Source organism: Carcharodon carcharias, chromosome 10 (assembly GCF_017639515.1).
Source record: "Carcharodon carcharias isolate sCarCar2 chromosome 10, sCarCar2.pri, whole genome shotgun sequence".
NCBI classification, from domain to species: Eukaryota; Metazoa; Chordata; class Chondrichthyes; order Lamniformes; family Lamnidae; genus Carcharodon; species Carcharodon carcharias.
The window spans coordinates 118,868,883-118,881,391 of record NC_054476.1 but is presented as its reverse complement, the minus strand read 5'-3'; the positions used below and the strand labels follow the sequence as shown (position 1 = coordinate 118,881,391).

General features: G+C 38.8%; 1 protein-coding gene across 9 annotated transcripts in view; it reads right to left on the bottom strand.

Moving 5' to 3' along the window:
* Positions 1 to 1,378: 1,378 nt before the first annotated feature.
* LOC121283061 (rab effector Noc2-like) overlaps positions 1,379 to 12,509 on the bottom strand; it is a 238,999-nt gene continuing 227,868 nt past the window's right edge. For all 9 annotated transcript variants that reach the window (XM_041197079.1, XM_041197082.1, XM_041197078.1 and 6 more), the window contains 3 exons: positions 10,819 to 10,947; positions 7,836 to 8,012; positions 1,379 to 1,518 (listed from right to left, as the gene is read on the bottom strand). In XM_041197079.1, coding sequence (XP_041053013.1) covers positions 1,508 to 1,518; positions 7,836 to 8,012; positions 10,819 to 10,947 — 317 coding nt within the window. In that variant the 3' untranslated portion in view covers positions 1,379 to 1,507. The remainder of the gene's footprint in view (positions 1,519 to 7,835; positions 8,013 to 10,818; positions 10,948 to 12,509) is intronic.

The following is a 12,509-nucleotide window of genomic DNA, read 5'->3' as shown; positions in this document are numbered from 1 at the left end:
TGCAAGCTAAAATTAAAGCTCATGGAACTGAAGGCAAATTATTGACCTGGTTAGGTAATTAGTTAGGTGCAGGAGCCAGAGAGAATGGAAAATAGGCATATGTGGGCATGAAGGGAGTGAATAGTGGTATTCCACAAGAATCTGTGCTGGGGCCTCAACTATTCATTGTTTATTAATGATTTAGATAATGCAATAGAGTTTGCTGATGACACAAGATTGGTTGTACCATGATAGGGTGTAAATGGAAGTATAAAATTACAAAGACGCATTAATACACTAAATGAGTGGGCAAAACTGTGCTAAATGGATTTCAACACAGGTATGAGGTCATTCATTTCCTACCAATGAGGAACAGGCTAGAGGAGTTGAATGGCCTACTCAATCTTTATCCTATGTTCTTACAATAACCGTACAGTGTCACCAGGTTATTTATTAAGGTAAAATCTCATTTCTTAAGCTATTAATAACACTAAATGGTATCAGAGCTCTGCTTAAGGCATAAAATTGAGTCTGATGATTGAACTGGATGAGCTTCATGGATGAGCTGGGTCTCAACATTCTCAAAAAGCAGTCAGTTTTAAGGTGAAGGCCAAATGTATTTGGGTCCATCCAAAACAGATAGTGGGACTCAAAAGCAAGAAGAAAATAGATAAGGCATGTTACTTTTAGTTTCAAAGAAACTTCAAAGGAATGGCTTGCTCAAATAGAAACTTTAAAAAGGGGAGAGTGAGAGAGTGAAAGGGGTTAAACAAAAGGCAGCAGTCATAAATTATTCCAATACTTTTCAAACATTTTTCTTAACGATTTCAGTACTTACATATAATGAAATTGTAGTTTATTTCAGCATCACAGTGTGCAATTGGAACATATTAAATAATTACTAATGGCCTTTTGCAATCCAACAGTTATCTGCAAATCATGGGCTACCCCATCACAAAATGAGATTTTGGCTTCTCCAAAATCCTTTCTTAAGAGTGAATTGCAGAACCCTAATGAAATCACATTTTCAACAGGCTACAAACAAAATATATCTGCTTAAGTTAAAGCCTACCTAACAGCTACTCATTCTGAAACCGCACGGGCACTTCAAAAGTCCATTTGGGTTTCCAGTATCAGTGGCATGTAGCAACCAAAGCTTCACAACAGCAAACCAGGATTGTGGTGTTAAACACTGGAGATCAAAAAAGAATTTGCCATCGAAAACCTCATGAATAAAATAGATTAAATAACTGGAACATACCAGATTCAGCTATGAATTATTGCAGCAAAGATTTTCCTATGGACCCATCTACAATGTTATCCAGCAAGAAGTTCAGAAAATGAACCACTCTGGAGTTAAAGCTGCGTGATCAAAAAAGAAAAGACTCGAGGACTTGTATCAAGTTTATACAATTCTTTTATTCATATGACATCAAAATCAACAGCTCTAACCCGGGCATCTTGGGAAGGAGAACGGGGGCAATCCTTGAATGACAGAGATTGGGAGGATGCCTGGACCCTGGCCCACTCAATGACAACCTGTAGCAGACATAAAGAAATTCAATTTAAAACACTTCACAGAGCATTAATTACTTCCGATAAATTAAGCTGTACACGTCATCCCTGTGCTGGAAGGACTAAAAGCAGCAAATAACTCTTTTCTCAATTACATTTGATCTTAAAAGAGACATAAAACTGTTATCACTTGGGATTGAAAAGGCAGAAGTAATATTTTCCATAAAAGTATCCATGAAACCAATTCATTTTTTGTCAATTTTTTTAAAATTAGGCTTTTCCCAGAACACTTTCCACTGCATTTGTGAAATCATTTGTTCACTATGATCTCCATTTCACACTAACAAAAAGAATAATTACCCTCAACAACATGATGGTGCCAAAATCTTTGACCTACAATAATCAAAATCTATTATGGTTGCACTACATTTGGCACGAGAAGTTTGGAAATATTAAATAATATAGATTGTTATAAGCTCAGATTTCTTAGTCTAAGTAGTTTTCATTATAGGGCCTTTGACACACCATTAGTTCAATTTAATGACTCACTTGCAGCCTCAGGATTAAAATAAATACAACAGCCAAATGCAATAGCGCCGCTCACATTTTTGTTCCCTTAATCTGTTCTTTATGGAGAAATGCTCGAGTACCATTGCATGAAAACAACAATTGTACTCTAAAAACAGGTTAAATGCATCTTTCTGACTGTGAAACGTAGGTAGAATTTAAAAATAACAATACTACTATTAGGGCATTGGTTTCTCACTTAAGTGCTGTGCATAACCATCATTCTGTGGCATTGCTATGAAACATGTTGATTTCAACATTGCAATGTATTGTAAGTCAGAGTTTATAATTAATATTTCAATAGCAACACTAATAATGGTTGTCATGTTGTTTTGGCAATGAATGTAAATAGCAGCATTATTGCCATGGTGAGGGAAGCCCTAAAATAAATATGCACTACAAAACAAAGTGGTACTTTGATTACTGCCACTAATTATGTTTTTAAAATACGACCCTATGGAGATGATTTCCAAAGGGGCAGCAATCAAAGAGGCAATAAGCACAATTTCATATTTTTGTTTTGATGGCTGCACAAAAAATTACTGTCAGAACTTAGCATTTGCCTGAACACTGACAGATATTACACATCATTTTACTGTACCAATTAGGTATCTTTGTAAAACACAAGCAAATAACAGGGTTTTTGCAGAGATCCAATATGCAGCTTACAGCCTGATTTGTTGCAAAGGGAACTTGATTCGAAAATACAGCAATTGTTTTTAGATTTATTTAGACATGTTTTATATTATTGTGATAGCTTCTTTGCTATCCAACCTTTCGAAAAGAAATTACAATTTTTTTTGCTTTTTTTAAAATATACAGGATTTGCACCTCCATTTCGCAACTGTAAGAAACTGACTCTTCAGACTCAGGCTTCATCTAAATATGTCTTTGGGATTTATCTCCATGTTGACCTGGAGCAAAAACAGTGCAGGTTCTCCATCAAATCATACAGGGGATGCCAAATAGAGCAAAACAGACTTTGTATTAATGGGAAAATACACATTTCATAAAAAAGTGTATTGTATCTGACCTTCTACCCTATCAAAGGCTTTCTGAGGTTCAAAAAATTTTAAAAATTAACCATGCTTTTACCCAGCTTTTAGAATGCATATACCAAACATGAATTTGCATATTTCTTTTATGGCATTTGTGTTATTTAAATTTAAAATGAGTATTTTACATGTATAAAATGTGACAAGACCTGCATGGTATCAGATGATGGCTTTTATTAATGAATTCAGAACATGTCTTAGCCTAAACAATTTCAGGAACCCTCTACATACTGACCTTTAGAAAAGTGTGTACAACATGAAGAAAAATTTCCATGAAGGCAGCTACTTTAATTGCAAAACGGTATAGAAAACTAAAAGATCATTTTTAAGCATTGATTTTCAGATCAATACAGCCCTCATACAAAAGTTGACTATCCAAGAGTATACATTATCGCCAAGTAAAACATCATCTTCTTCTCCAGACTCTTAGAATACTAAAAAAAAACCTCTTTCCACGAACATGCTGAATTAAGTTCTGCCCACTTAAACAACAATCAGAAGACTCAGATATGATCCAAATGTATCAACAATGAAACACATTTGAGGCACTGTTATGGATTAATCTCAAAGTGCTGGAAATACTTAGTAGGTCAGGCAACAAATATGGGGGTAGAAACAGAGTTGACATTTCAGGTTCATGGCCTTCAGAACTGGAAAAAATTAGAGATGTAACAGATTTTAAGCAAGTACAGAGGCAGGGAAAGTGAGGGTGGAGGAACAAACAAGAGGGAAGATCTGTAATAGGATGGACAGCAGGAGATGATAAAGTGCAAATACAAGGAAATGGCACTTGGAAAAGTAAAGAAACAAAAGATTGTTCTAAAGGAGGTGTAAATGGAAACAGCAGAATCATTACCAACAGCTGCTGCAGTCCAAAAGAAATGGGGGAGAGGTAATATGATTGGAAATTGTTTAACTCAATTCTGAGTCCAGAAGATTGAAAAGTGCCAAATCAAAAGGTGCTGCTAACCGAGCCAACATGCAGCTTCATTGGGGAGCAGTGCAGAAGGCCAAGGACAGGGAGGTCAAAAGCGTCATAGAGAAATAAATGGCAGGTGACCAGAAGATCAGGTTCACGCATGTGAACTGAATGGAGGTGCTTTGCAAAGCAGTCACACAATCTTCATTTGGTTTCCTAAGTTAGAGGAGACCACCTTGTGAGCAGCAAGTATGGTATATTAAAGAAAGGAAGTGGTTGAGGCTTTCAATGGTGGGAAGATAACAGGTAAAAGGGCAGGTACTGCATTGCCTTTGCTTGCATGGGAAGGAACCAGGGAAAGGGTCAGGGGTGTCCGGTGTGACTGAGGAGTATACTGGGGTCTCAGAGAGGAAAATTCCATTTGAAATGCTGGAAAGGGGAGGTGGGGGTAGACGAGTTTGGTGGTGACATCTTGCTAGCGGTAATGGTGGAAGATAATCCATCAGATAAGATGGCAGGTGGAGCTGACCCCATCAGCCTCAGTGGGGGGAATTGAGGCAGTTGAGGAAAAATGAAGGCATATCAGAAGCACTGGTATGGAAGGTGGCATCAGTGTCATCCAGCAGGATGACTCCAACGAGCACATCTTCCCCTGCCCTCTCCTTTCAGTATTCCCAAGCGGTCATTCCCTCCATAACAATCTGATCCACTCCTCATCACCCAGCCATCTCTTCCCCTTCTCATGGCACCTTTCAATGGACTGGATTTTGCAGTCAGCAGCAAAGGTCTACAAAGATCTAGCAATCTTTGTTCCAAAGACTTCCCCTTTCCTGACGGCACATTAAATCTGGTGCCAAGTCAAGGTTATCTCTAGAGGTCAAGCAGCAGTGATGACAGCTAGGAGGGTAAGCAGCCAGTCACATTGAAGTATTCTCACAGGCATAAGATTATCCATCACTTTTAATATCATTTATAGAAAACAAAATGCATGATTGGGGCATGCAAATGAGATTAAGGTAGACAAATTCTCATAATCAAACTTTGGAAAATATATTATTTTTAAAATGTGGCTTTTTATCATAAATGCAAAAATTAACATTCTACAAATATGAAATAAGATTTTCAAGGTTTTAAAGATTTTTCAGTGATGATCATGAATTTAATACATCATTAAAATTCCAGTTGCCCCTCATTCAGCATGGTGAAACTGAACAAGGGCTATTTACAGTGAAATAGAAGCAAATGACTGCGGATGCTGGAGATATGAAATAACAACAGAAAGAGCTGGAAAAACTCAGCAAATCTGACAGCATCTTGGAGAGAGAACTCACCAAGCCTCCTTGGACAGCACTTTCCAAATCCACAACAGCTACCATCTAGAAGGACAAGGGCAGCAAACTAGTGGGAACACCACCACCTGGAAATTTCCCTCCAAGCCACTCATCATCCTGACTTGGAACTACATTGCTGTTCCTTTACTGTTGCTGGGTCAAAATCCTGGAACTCGCTCCATAACAGCACTGTGGGCGTACCTTCACCACATGGACTGCAGCGGTTCAAGAAGGCAGCTCACCACCACCTTCTCAAGGGCAATTAGTGATGGGCAATAAATGCTGGCCCAGTCAGTGACACCCACATCCCACGATGAATTTTTAAAAAAGAGCTAATGTTTCGAGTCCAATATCACTCTTCTTCAGAACTAGGCCGCTGAGTTCAACAATTTCAGATCATAAACTCTGCCTCTATTTTTGAGCAGCAGCTTTTGGTGATGGTCCTGTTTTTCCTATTACATCTCCTCTAGACCCATCCTTTTTCTCTACTTATCCCATTACTGATCCTTTTGCTTTGCATCATCATCTCTTCTGGCATTTCATCTCTTTTACCCAATCACAGGCCCTCCCCATTTCCCGACCACTGCAGTCACTTAAAACCTGTTATATCTCCAACTTTTTCTAGTTTTGTCAAAAAGCCACCAAACAGAATTTTCTGTTCTCACTGGTGGCGAGCCTAGAGGCATGAAGGGCATGTAATTAGGTGGGATGGTGGTGTACCAGAACCCTGCCATGTTCCCAACTCTGCCAGATTTAAGTTCTGAGTAGAAAGGCCCATGGTCAACCTTCCCACCCTACCGTCTATTGAGGCCCTTAAGTGACCAATTAATGACCAGTTAAGGGCCTCATTCACCACCACTGGTATTAACCCAGTGGCAGGTGGGCCTGTCAACATGTGGCATGCGCGACAGCTAAAAATGTGCAGCCAGATTGCCACCTCCGGGGGTTGGGTGGGGCCTGATTGAAGGACTGGACATCAGGAAGGAAAGGGGCCACTGAGAGCCCTGCCCTGCCCTCCTTCATCCATGACCCCCACTCCACAAACTTCCACCCCCATTACTTACCTGTGGCTTGGTCACTCTGCGATTCTGGGACTCTGGTTCCTGTCCTTCCGGCAGCAGCCCCGGCCTCCCCAATGGTGCTGCTGAGCGCAACGGTTGTCGGCCTCTGACTGGCCAGTAGCTCTCAGTAGGCAAGGCTTCCACCTCTGGGGGTATTGATTCCAGGGGAAGGCCCATCACTGGCCTTGATGTGCCTGATTAGCTTGTAGTTCAGTGGGCCTTCCAGAAAAGAGGCAAAGTGGGTCTCTCGCTGGCTCTCCAGCCAGCAGGCACAACCCCCGATGCCACAACAGGACTCCGCCCATCGACTTTGTTTCTCTCTCCACAGATGCTATCTCACTTGCTGAGTATTTTCAACATTTTCTGTTTTTATTTCAGATTTCCAGCATCTGCATGTTGTGCCTTTGTATTACAGTTTTATCAAACTGCTGAACTTGCTTGATTTCACATGCTACAAAAGAGACAATTATAATAATGGTTCAGTGTTATTAGAACTGGCACACAATTCAGATGCATTTTCAAATGCAGTCTTCCAAATATATGAAATATTATGAAATAATGGCAGCAAACATGAGAGCCATTCAAGAGGCTGTCTAGTAATGTGCAAGCATTGTAAGTTTCGATGGAAAAGTGGACCTGATGGGCAAAATGGCCTCGCTCATCTGTACTACTTTTATAGTGTTCAAATGAATCACTGCCTATTTGTTAAACAGACACTACATTGCTATTTACTAAAATACTTTTCAAAAGCATTATCTAAATGATGACTTTCAGCAACACTGATAACACAAATTCTTTTTTTTCAGATTTACAATTCCATTTCTCAACTTTAATAACTTGATTGTTAATGTTCAAACTGGAAACAAAAATGCTTTCAGATTGTTTTTTTTTGCTTCAGTATTTCAGATTTATTCAAGCTGCAATATTCCTTTGCTAATCCTCAAATTGCCAATTTCACTTTTGCTAACCGAACCAAACAGTAACCTCAATGTTCACAAATAGCCAGCAGCAAATAGGTTATTACAGAACAACATAAAAGGTACCTCTCATACATTCTTTCACATGAAGTAGTAAATGTAATTTCAACAGGGGACAAAGCACATATTTTAATACAGTTTTAAATATAGATTTGTAAAATGCTTACGAATAGGAATACTGTAAATTTTAATTGCCTTGTACTGAGAAATTACCTCTACAGAAATATCATGAAAATAGCTCACTTGTGACCTTTACAAATTGTGCATTTTTTTCAAACCATACTTCAGAATAAACTTAAATATGATAATGTCAGCAATTGTAAGTTGTGCACAGCAGAAATGTTAAAATTGGTCTTAGACAGTTTACATTTAATCCCCACAGAATTACAGGCCCACAAAAGATAAAATCGTGCAAGTTACGTGGTACTAACCGAGAGAGTTCTTGTCAAAATCATTGCTGTAGTCATCATCAAGGACATCACCACTGTAGCTCTCTATGGCACTTGAACCTCCTCCATGCTCACTACCAAGGCTGGGCCGACTCCCGGATAAAGTATTTGTCAACTGATGGTTACCCGGAGTTTTATTGGTTGGCTCCCAGCTCGAAGCTGCAACACAATAAATCAGCAGTATACAGTTTTTGGAGAATATAAACGTTAAAATGTTATTAGAAGTTTTTTTTTAAATTAACAGCCAAATATCAAAAAGCTATTTGCCCTAATGGGGTCCTGTTGTGTTCAACCAGGTTGTTGTTTTCTTTATTTAAGGGAGTCTCAAAAGTATTGTCCATTCTTTTCCTCCTTTGAAATTATACCTCTGAATTTCAAGTTCCCTTTTTAAAGAGGGTCAGGAGTTTTAAGCCTGTAAATAAATCTGAAGGTACCAATTACATCATAGGTGATGAGCCAAGAGGCTTGCTTTATCAAAGCAGCCAAGTAACCTGGCTAGTTTTCCTTCCCCTTGGAAAGACCTTACTAAGGCTGGTAAATTCATTACCCCATTCAGTTAGACATTCTAAACTTAGCATTCCACTTGAGGATAATTTTATATTAATGTAACTCCTCCAAGCCCCTTAACTCAAAATATTTGCAAACTATCCAGTCAAAATAACTATCCATTCTATAACTGAAGTGTTGAATTAAATTGGGCAGCTCTTTCAAAGAGTTGGCACAGGCATGATGGGCTGAATGGCCTCGTTCTATGTGGTAAGGTTCTATGATTCTAAACATAACTAAGAATGATCCTTATTATATTGTCCATTTGGCCAGCTAATGAACATATCATTCTTGTAGCTCCCAGAAGATTTTCATTTACTTAGTGAGGACATTATTGAACATGTTCAGTGTTCACATGCTCACACATTCAATTGTAAAATCCGCACTTGCTAAAAGTCCAAATATGTATTTCACTTCATGAAATATTTTATGTTGTCAGTGGCTATTAGAAATTAAGTTAGACAAAGTAAGCAAAAAATAATAGTGATGATATGACAACATTTGTTTGCATGTAGTCTCTGCTATGGTGAATCCCAGTGAATTAGATATTCCCTTAAGAACATAACTATCCCTGAGTTACAAATACCCAAAGACAAAAACAATCTATAGAATGTCAACTTTATAAAGGGGAGGAGAGAGGGAAGGATGAGGAATAGTTTTAGGTACAGGTACATACAAAGACTTCAATGACATATCATATGTTTATTCATAAAATTAGGTATAACATAACAGGACAAAAACAGGCTACTCAGCCCAACAAGTCTATGCTGATATTTAAGCTCTACGTGAGCTTTTTCCCATCTTACTTCATCTCATGCAATCGATATGTCCTTCGCTTCTCTTTATCCTAATGGACTTATCTCACTTCCCCAAAAATGCACCTCTGCTATTTGCCTGAACCATACCATGTGGTACACACTCTCACCACTGATTGAAGAATTTTTTTCCTGAATCCCTCATTGGCCTTGTTAGTGACTTTCTTATATGCATGGTCCCTCATTTTGGACACACCCACAAGTGGAAACATCGGGCAGAATTTAATGCCCCTTCCCGGATGGAGTTTGGAGATGGGTGGTGCATTTAATCGGGTGCTGGGTGGGGACCAATTAAGTCCAGGTGAGAAAGCTCGTGGATAGCCTTTTCGACCGGATGCTAATTGAGGCCCTTAAGTAGACAATTAATGCCTACTTAAGGGCATCATCCCATCGCCACTATTTGTGGGGTTGTTGCCATGCAAGGAGCCCAAAAAGCAAAACCTGTTTGGTTCGTCTGCAGGCTTTGAGAGGGGTTCTCTCATTCAAAGGCACTCAGTGCCTGATCAAGGGATCTGTCATTGGACAGACGGGGACCCACTGACAGTCACCACCTCTACCTTTTCTTCTGGACCCCCTCCCTACCCACCCCCATGATCTTCACCCTGCCTTCACTCACCTTTGGCCTGGGGTCCCTTGTTGATCCTGGGCCTTAGATAGGTGTGCTGATGGTACCTGCCACTGATTCCAGTGGTACTGATGCACGATGGAGAGCTGCCAGCCTCTAATTGGCTAGCAGTTCTCATTGGGGGAGGGGGGTAGAACATGATATCTCCCCCATCCCCATGGTCCTTGATCCCTGGAAAGGCCTGCACACTGGTCATTTAAGCACCTGACAGGTTTTCCCCAACATAGGCAATGACAGAGAAACCCCCATCGCCTCCACTAAATTCCACCCATCATCTCTACGTCTACCCCACCAAACTACATCATAATTTTAAAGACCTCCATCAGGTCTTTTCTCATTCTTTTCTATTCTAGAAAAATTATCCGCAACCTGTTCAATCTTTCCTGACATTTGTACCTTCTTGATTCTGGTTATCACGATGTAAATCTTTTTTGCACTATCAGTGCTTCTGTCTTATTTTCATAATTTGGAAACCAGAACAGCTCACTGTACTCCCAATGTTGCCTATTCATCTGGACTTTCTATAAATGGAACTCTTAAAAAACATCTCAAATATTTGAACAAGACATTCAATGAGATTCTACCTTGTGGTTATATGTGCAAATCAATTTTTTTCTAGGTGCTTTCATGTTTTATCTTAACAATTGTTTCTGTCTTGGGAAAGTGACCTCCATGTCCCAAGCTCCCTTGCTAATATTTCTTTCAATTTGTATTGTGGAAGCATGATCACAATGGATGGTAAGCCTAGCATTGGCTCTGTACATTTAGTTCGATCATAGAGTTCTTCATCCAACTGCTGATGTGGAGATCCATATTTCAGTGGGACTGTGACGCAGTCAGATTTTTGTACATTCTGTCTACATTATGTACTTAGCAATGTAGTTGATGCCAGGACAACCATGTGTTGGAAGATTTTACACTGAAGTACTTTTTCTGATAATTGGGGATAAAGCAAATTCAGAGGAGTAGACTGCTGTACCTTTCATTTTCCTACCAGACTCCTCTCTTTCTTTTCTTGTCTTGTGATTTTTTGAGCTGCTGGCTGAAACTTTGTCATCTTGGCTGGAGGAACTGCACTCGGATTCACTTTCGCTGTCACTGGAGACAACTAAAATAAGAACAGACAATTGACTGGCTTTATAAAATGCACATGACATATTTTCACAACAACAAAATAATGTAACGGCTATTCAGAGTAACAGCTTGGGGTCACAATAAAGGTAGGGTTAAAGGATAAGACCAATGTTCCCATTAAAATTTAATTCCTGTGCACGACCTTTTATTGTGTGCAGTCTCTTTAAATTTATTTGCACAGCCACACACACACATTGATTATCACACAGCATGGCCTATGCAGTACCTTGCAGGCTGCTGCGCAGATTCACATCCTCACAGCTTAGCGGGAATATTGGATAAGACCCAGTATTATTGGGTTAGAGACCTTGTGTTAAGCTTAGACAAAATGCTCCTTGACAATATGATGCTAATCATAGGGCTATACAAATTTGCTTTGAAAGTAACATGATTCAAACGTATGTCGATAAATTTCAAATCAAAAAGTTCCATCTAGTAGACTGTCACAAATTGGATGTACAAAATGAATAAAATCTACTAACATTATACAGTACTGTAATATAGCTTCAAAAGTTATCAAAAGCTGAATTCCCAAAGGTGATAGTGATTAGAGACCAAGTACCATGTTATTTTCAGTTATATTGATTTCTAATAAATGATAACTATGTACAGAACAGAAATGTTAATATAAATCATATAAAACTTATACTGTGATTTATGCATGAGTATCCTGGCTTAAGTTTTTATTAGCAACCCCCAAAGACATTTCCACTTTGTAAACAAGGTGACATTACACTACAATTTCTCATCCATCAAAAAATGTTTAAATATATTCTGAATTACTTAGCTGTGATAACCCTAGCAGTTATAACTCTATAAAGCTTACACTGTAGGAAGGAACTATTTAAGGCTTTTATTCCCACTTGTGATTTAAGCCATAGCCTTGTATGACATTGCTACTAAGTATAATCAAGCCTGATACACTCATGGAACTAAATTAATGCCATATTATCTCCCGTGACATATTGTCTATTTTAATTCTTACATTTTAGTTATCAAATGAAGAGATGAAATATTTTTCTGCACAAGGGTAAAAGAATGCTTAATAAATAACTGTGGATGTTATACATACTTCAATAAACAATTCATTATTTTGAAATCAAAGAATTATATATTTGAGATAATAAAAAGCATATATTTATAATCAAAGTCAACAGACTCTCCTCCTATCCCTCCACCTATTTATTCTTTGTGATCCAACCTGCACAGAAAGAGGCCCCTACTCAGTTTACATTCATGCTGGTCTTCTTCCTGGCAATTGCAACCTGTCCATTATAATGTCAGTGGAGTAATGAGCTGAAAATAGCTTATGTGGAAACTATCTGTAACATAGATTTCTAGCATTATGCTACTGGGCTCTGGAATTTCCTTCCAAAACCAGTCTGTCTTGTTATATTTCTTACCATAATCTAACTCCTCAAACATGCCTATACCTCCTCCAATTGACCTCCCTTCTCCTCTTCAGTGCTTGATCCCCTATTGTGAAGTGCCTTGGGAAATTTTGCAATGTTAAGGGTGCAAGTTGTGCTGCCGATC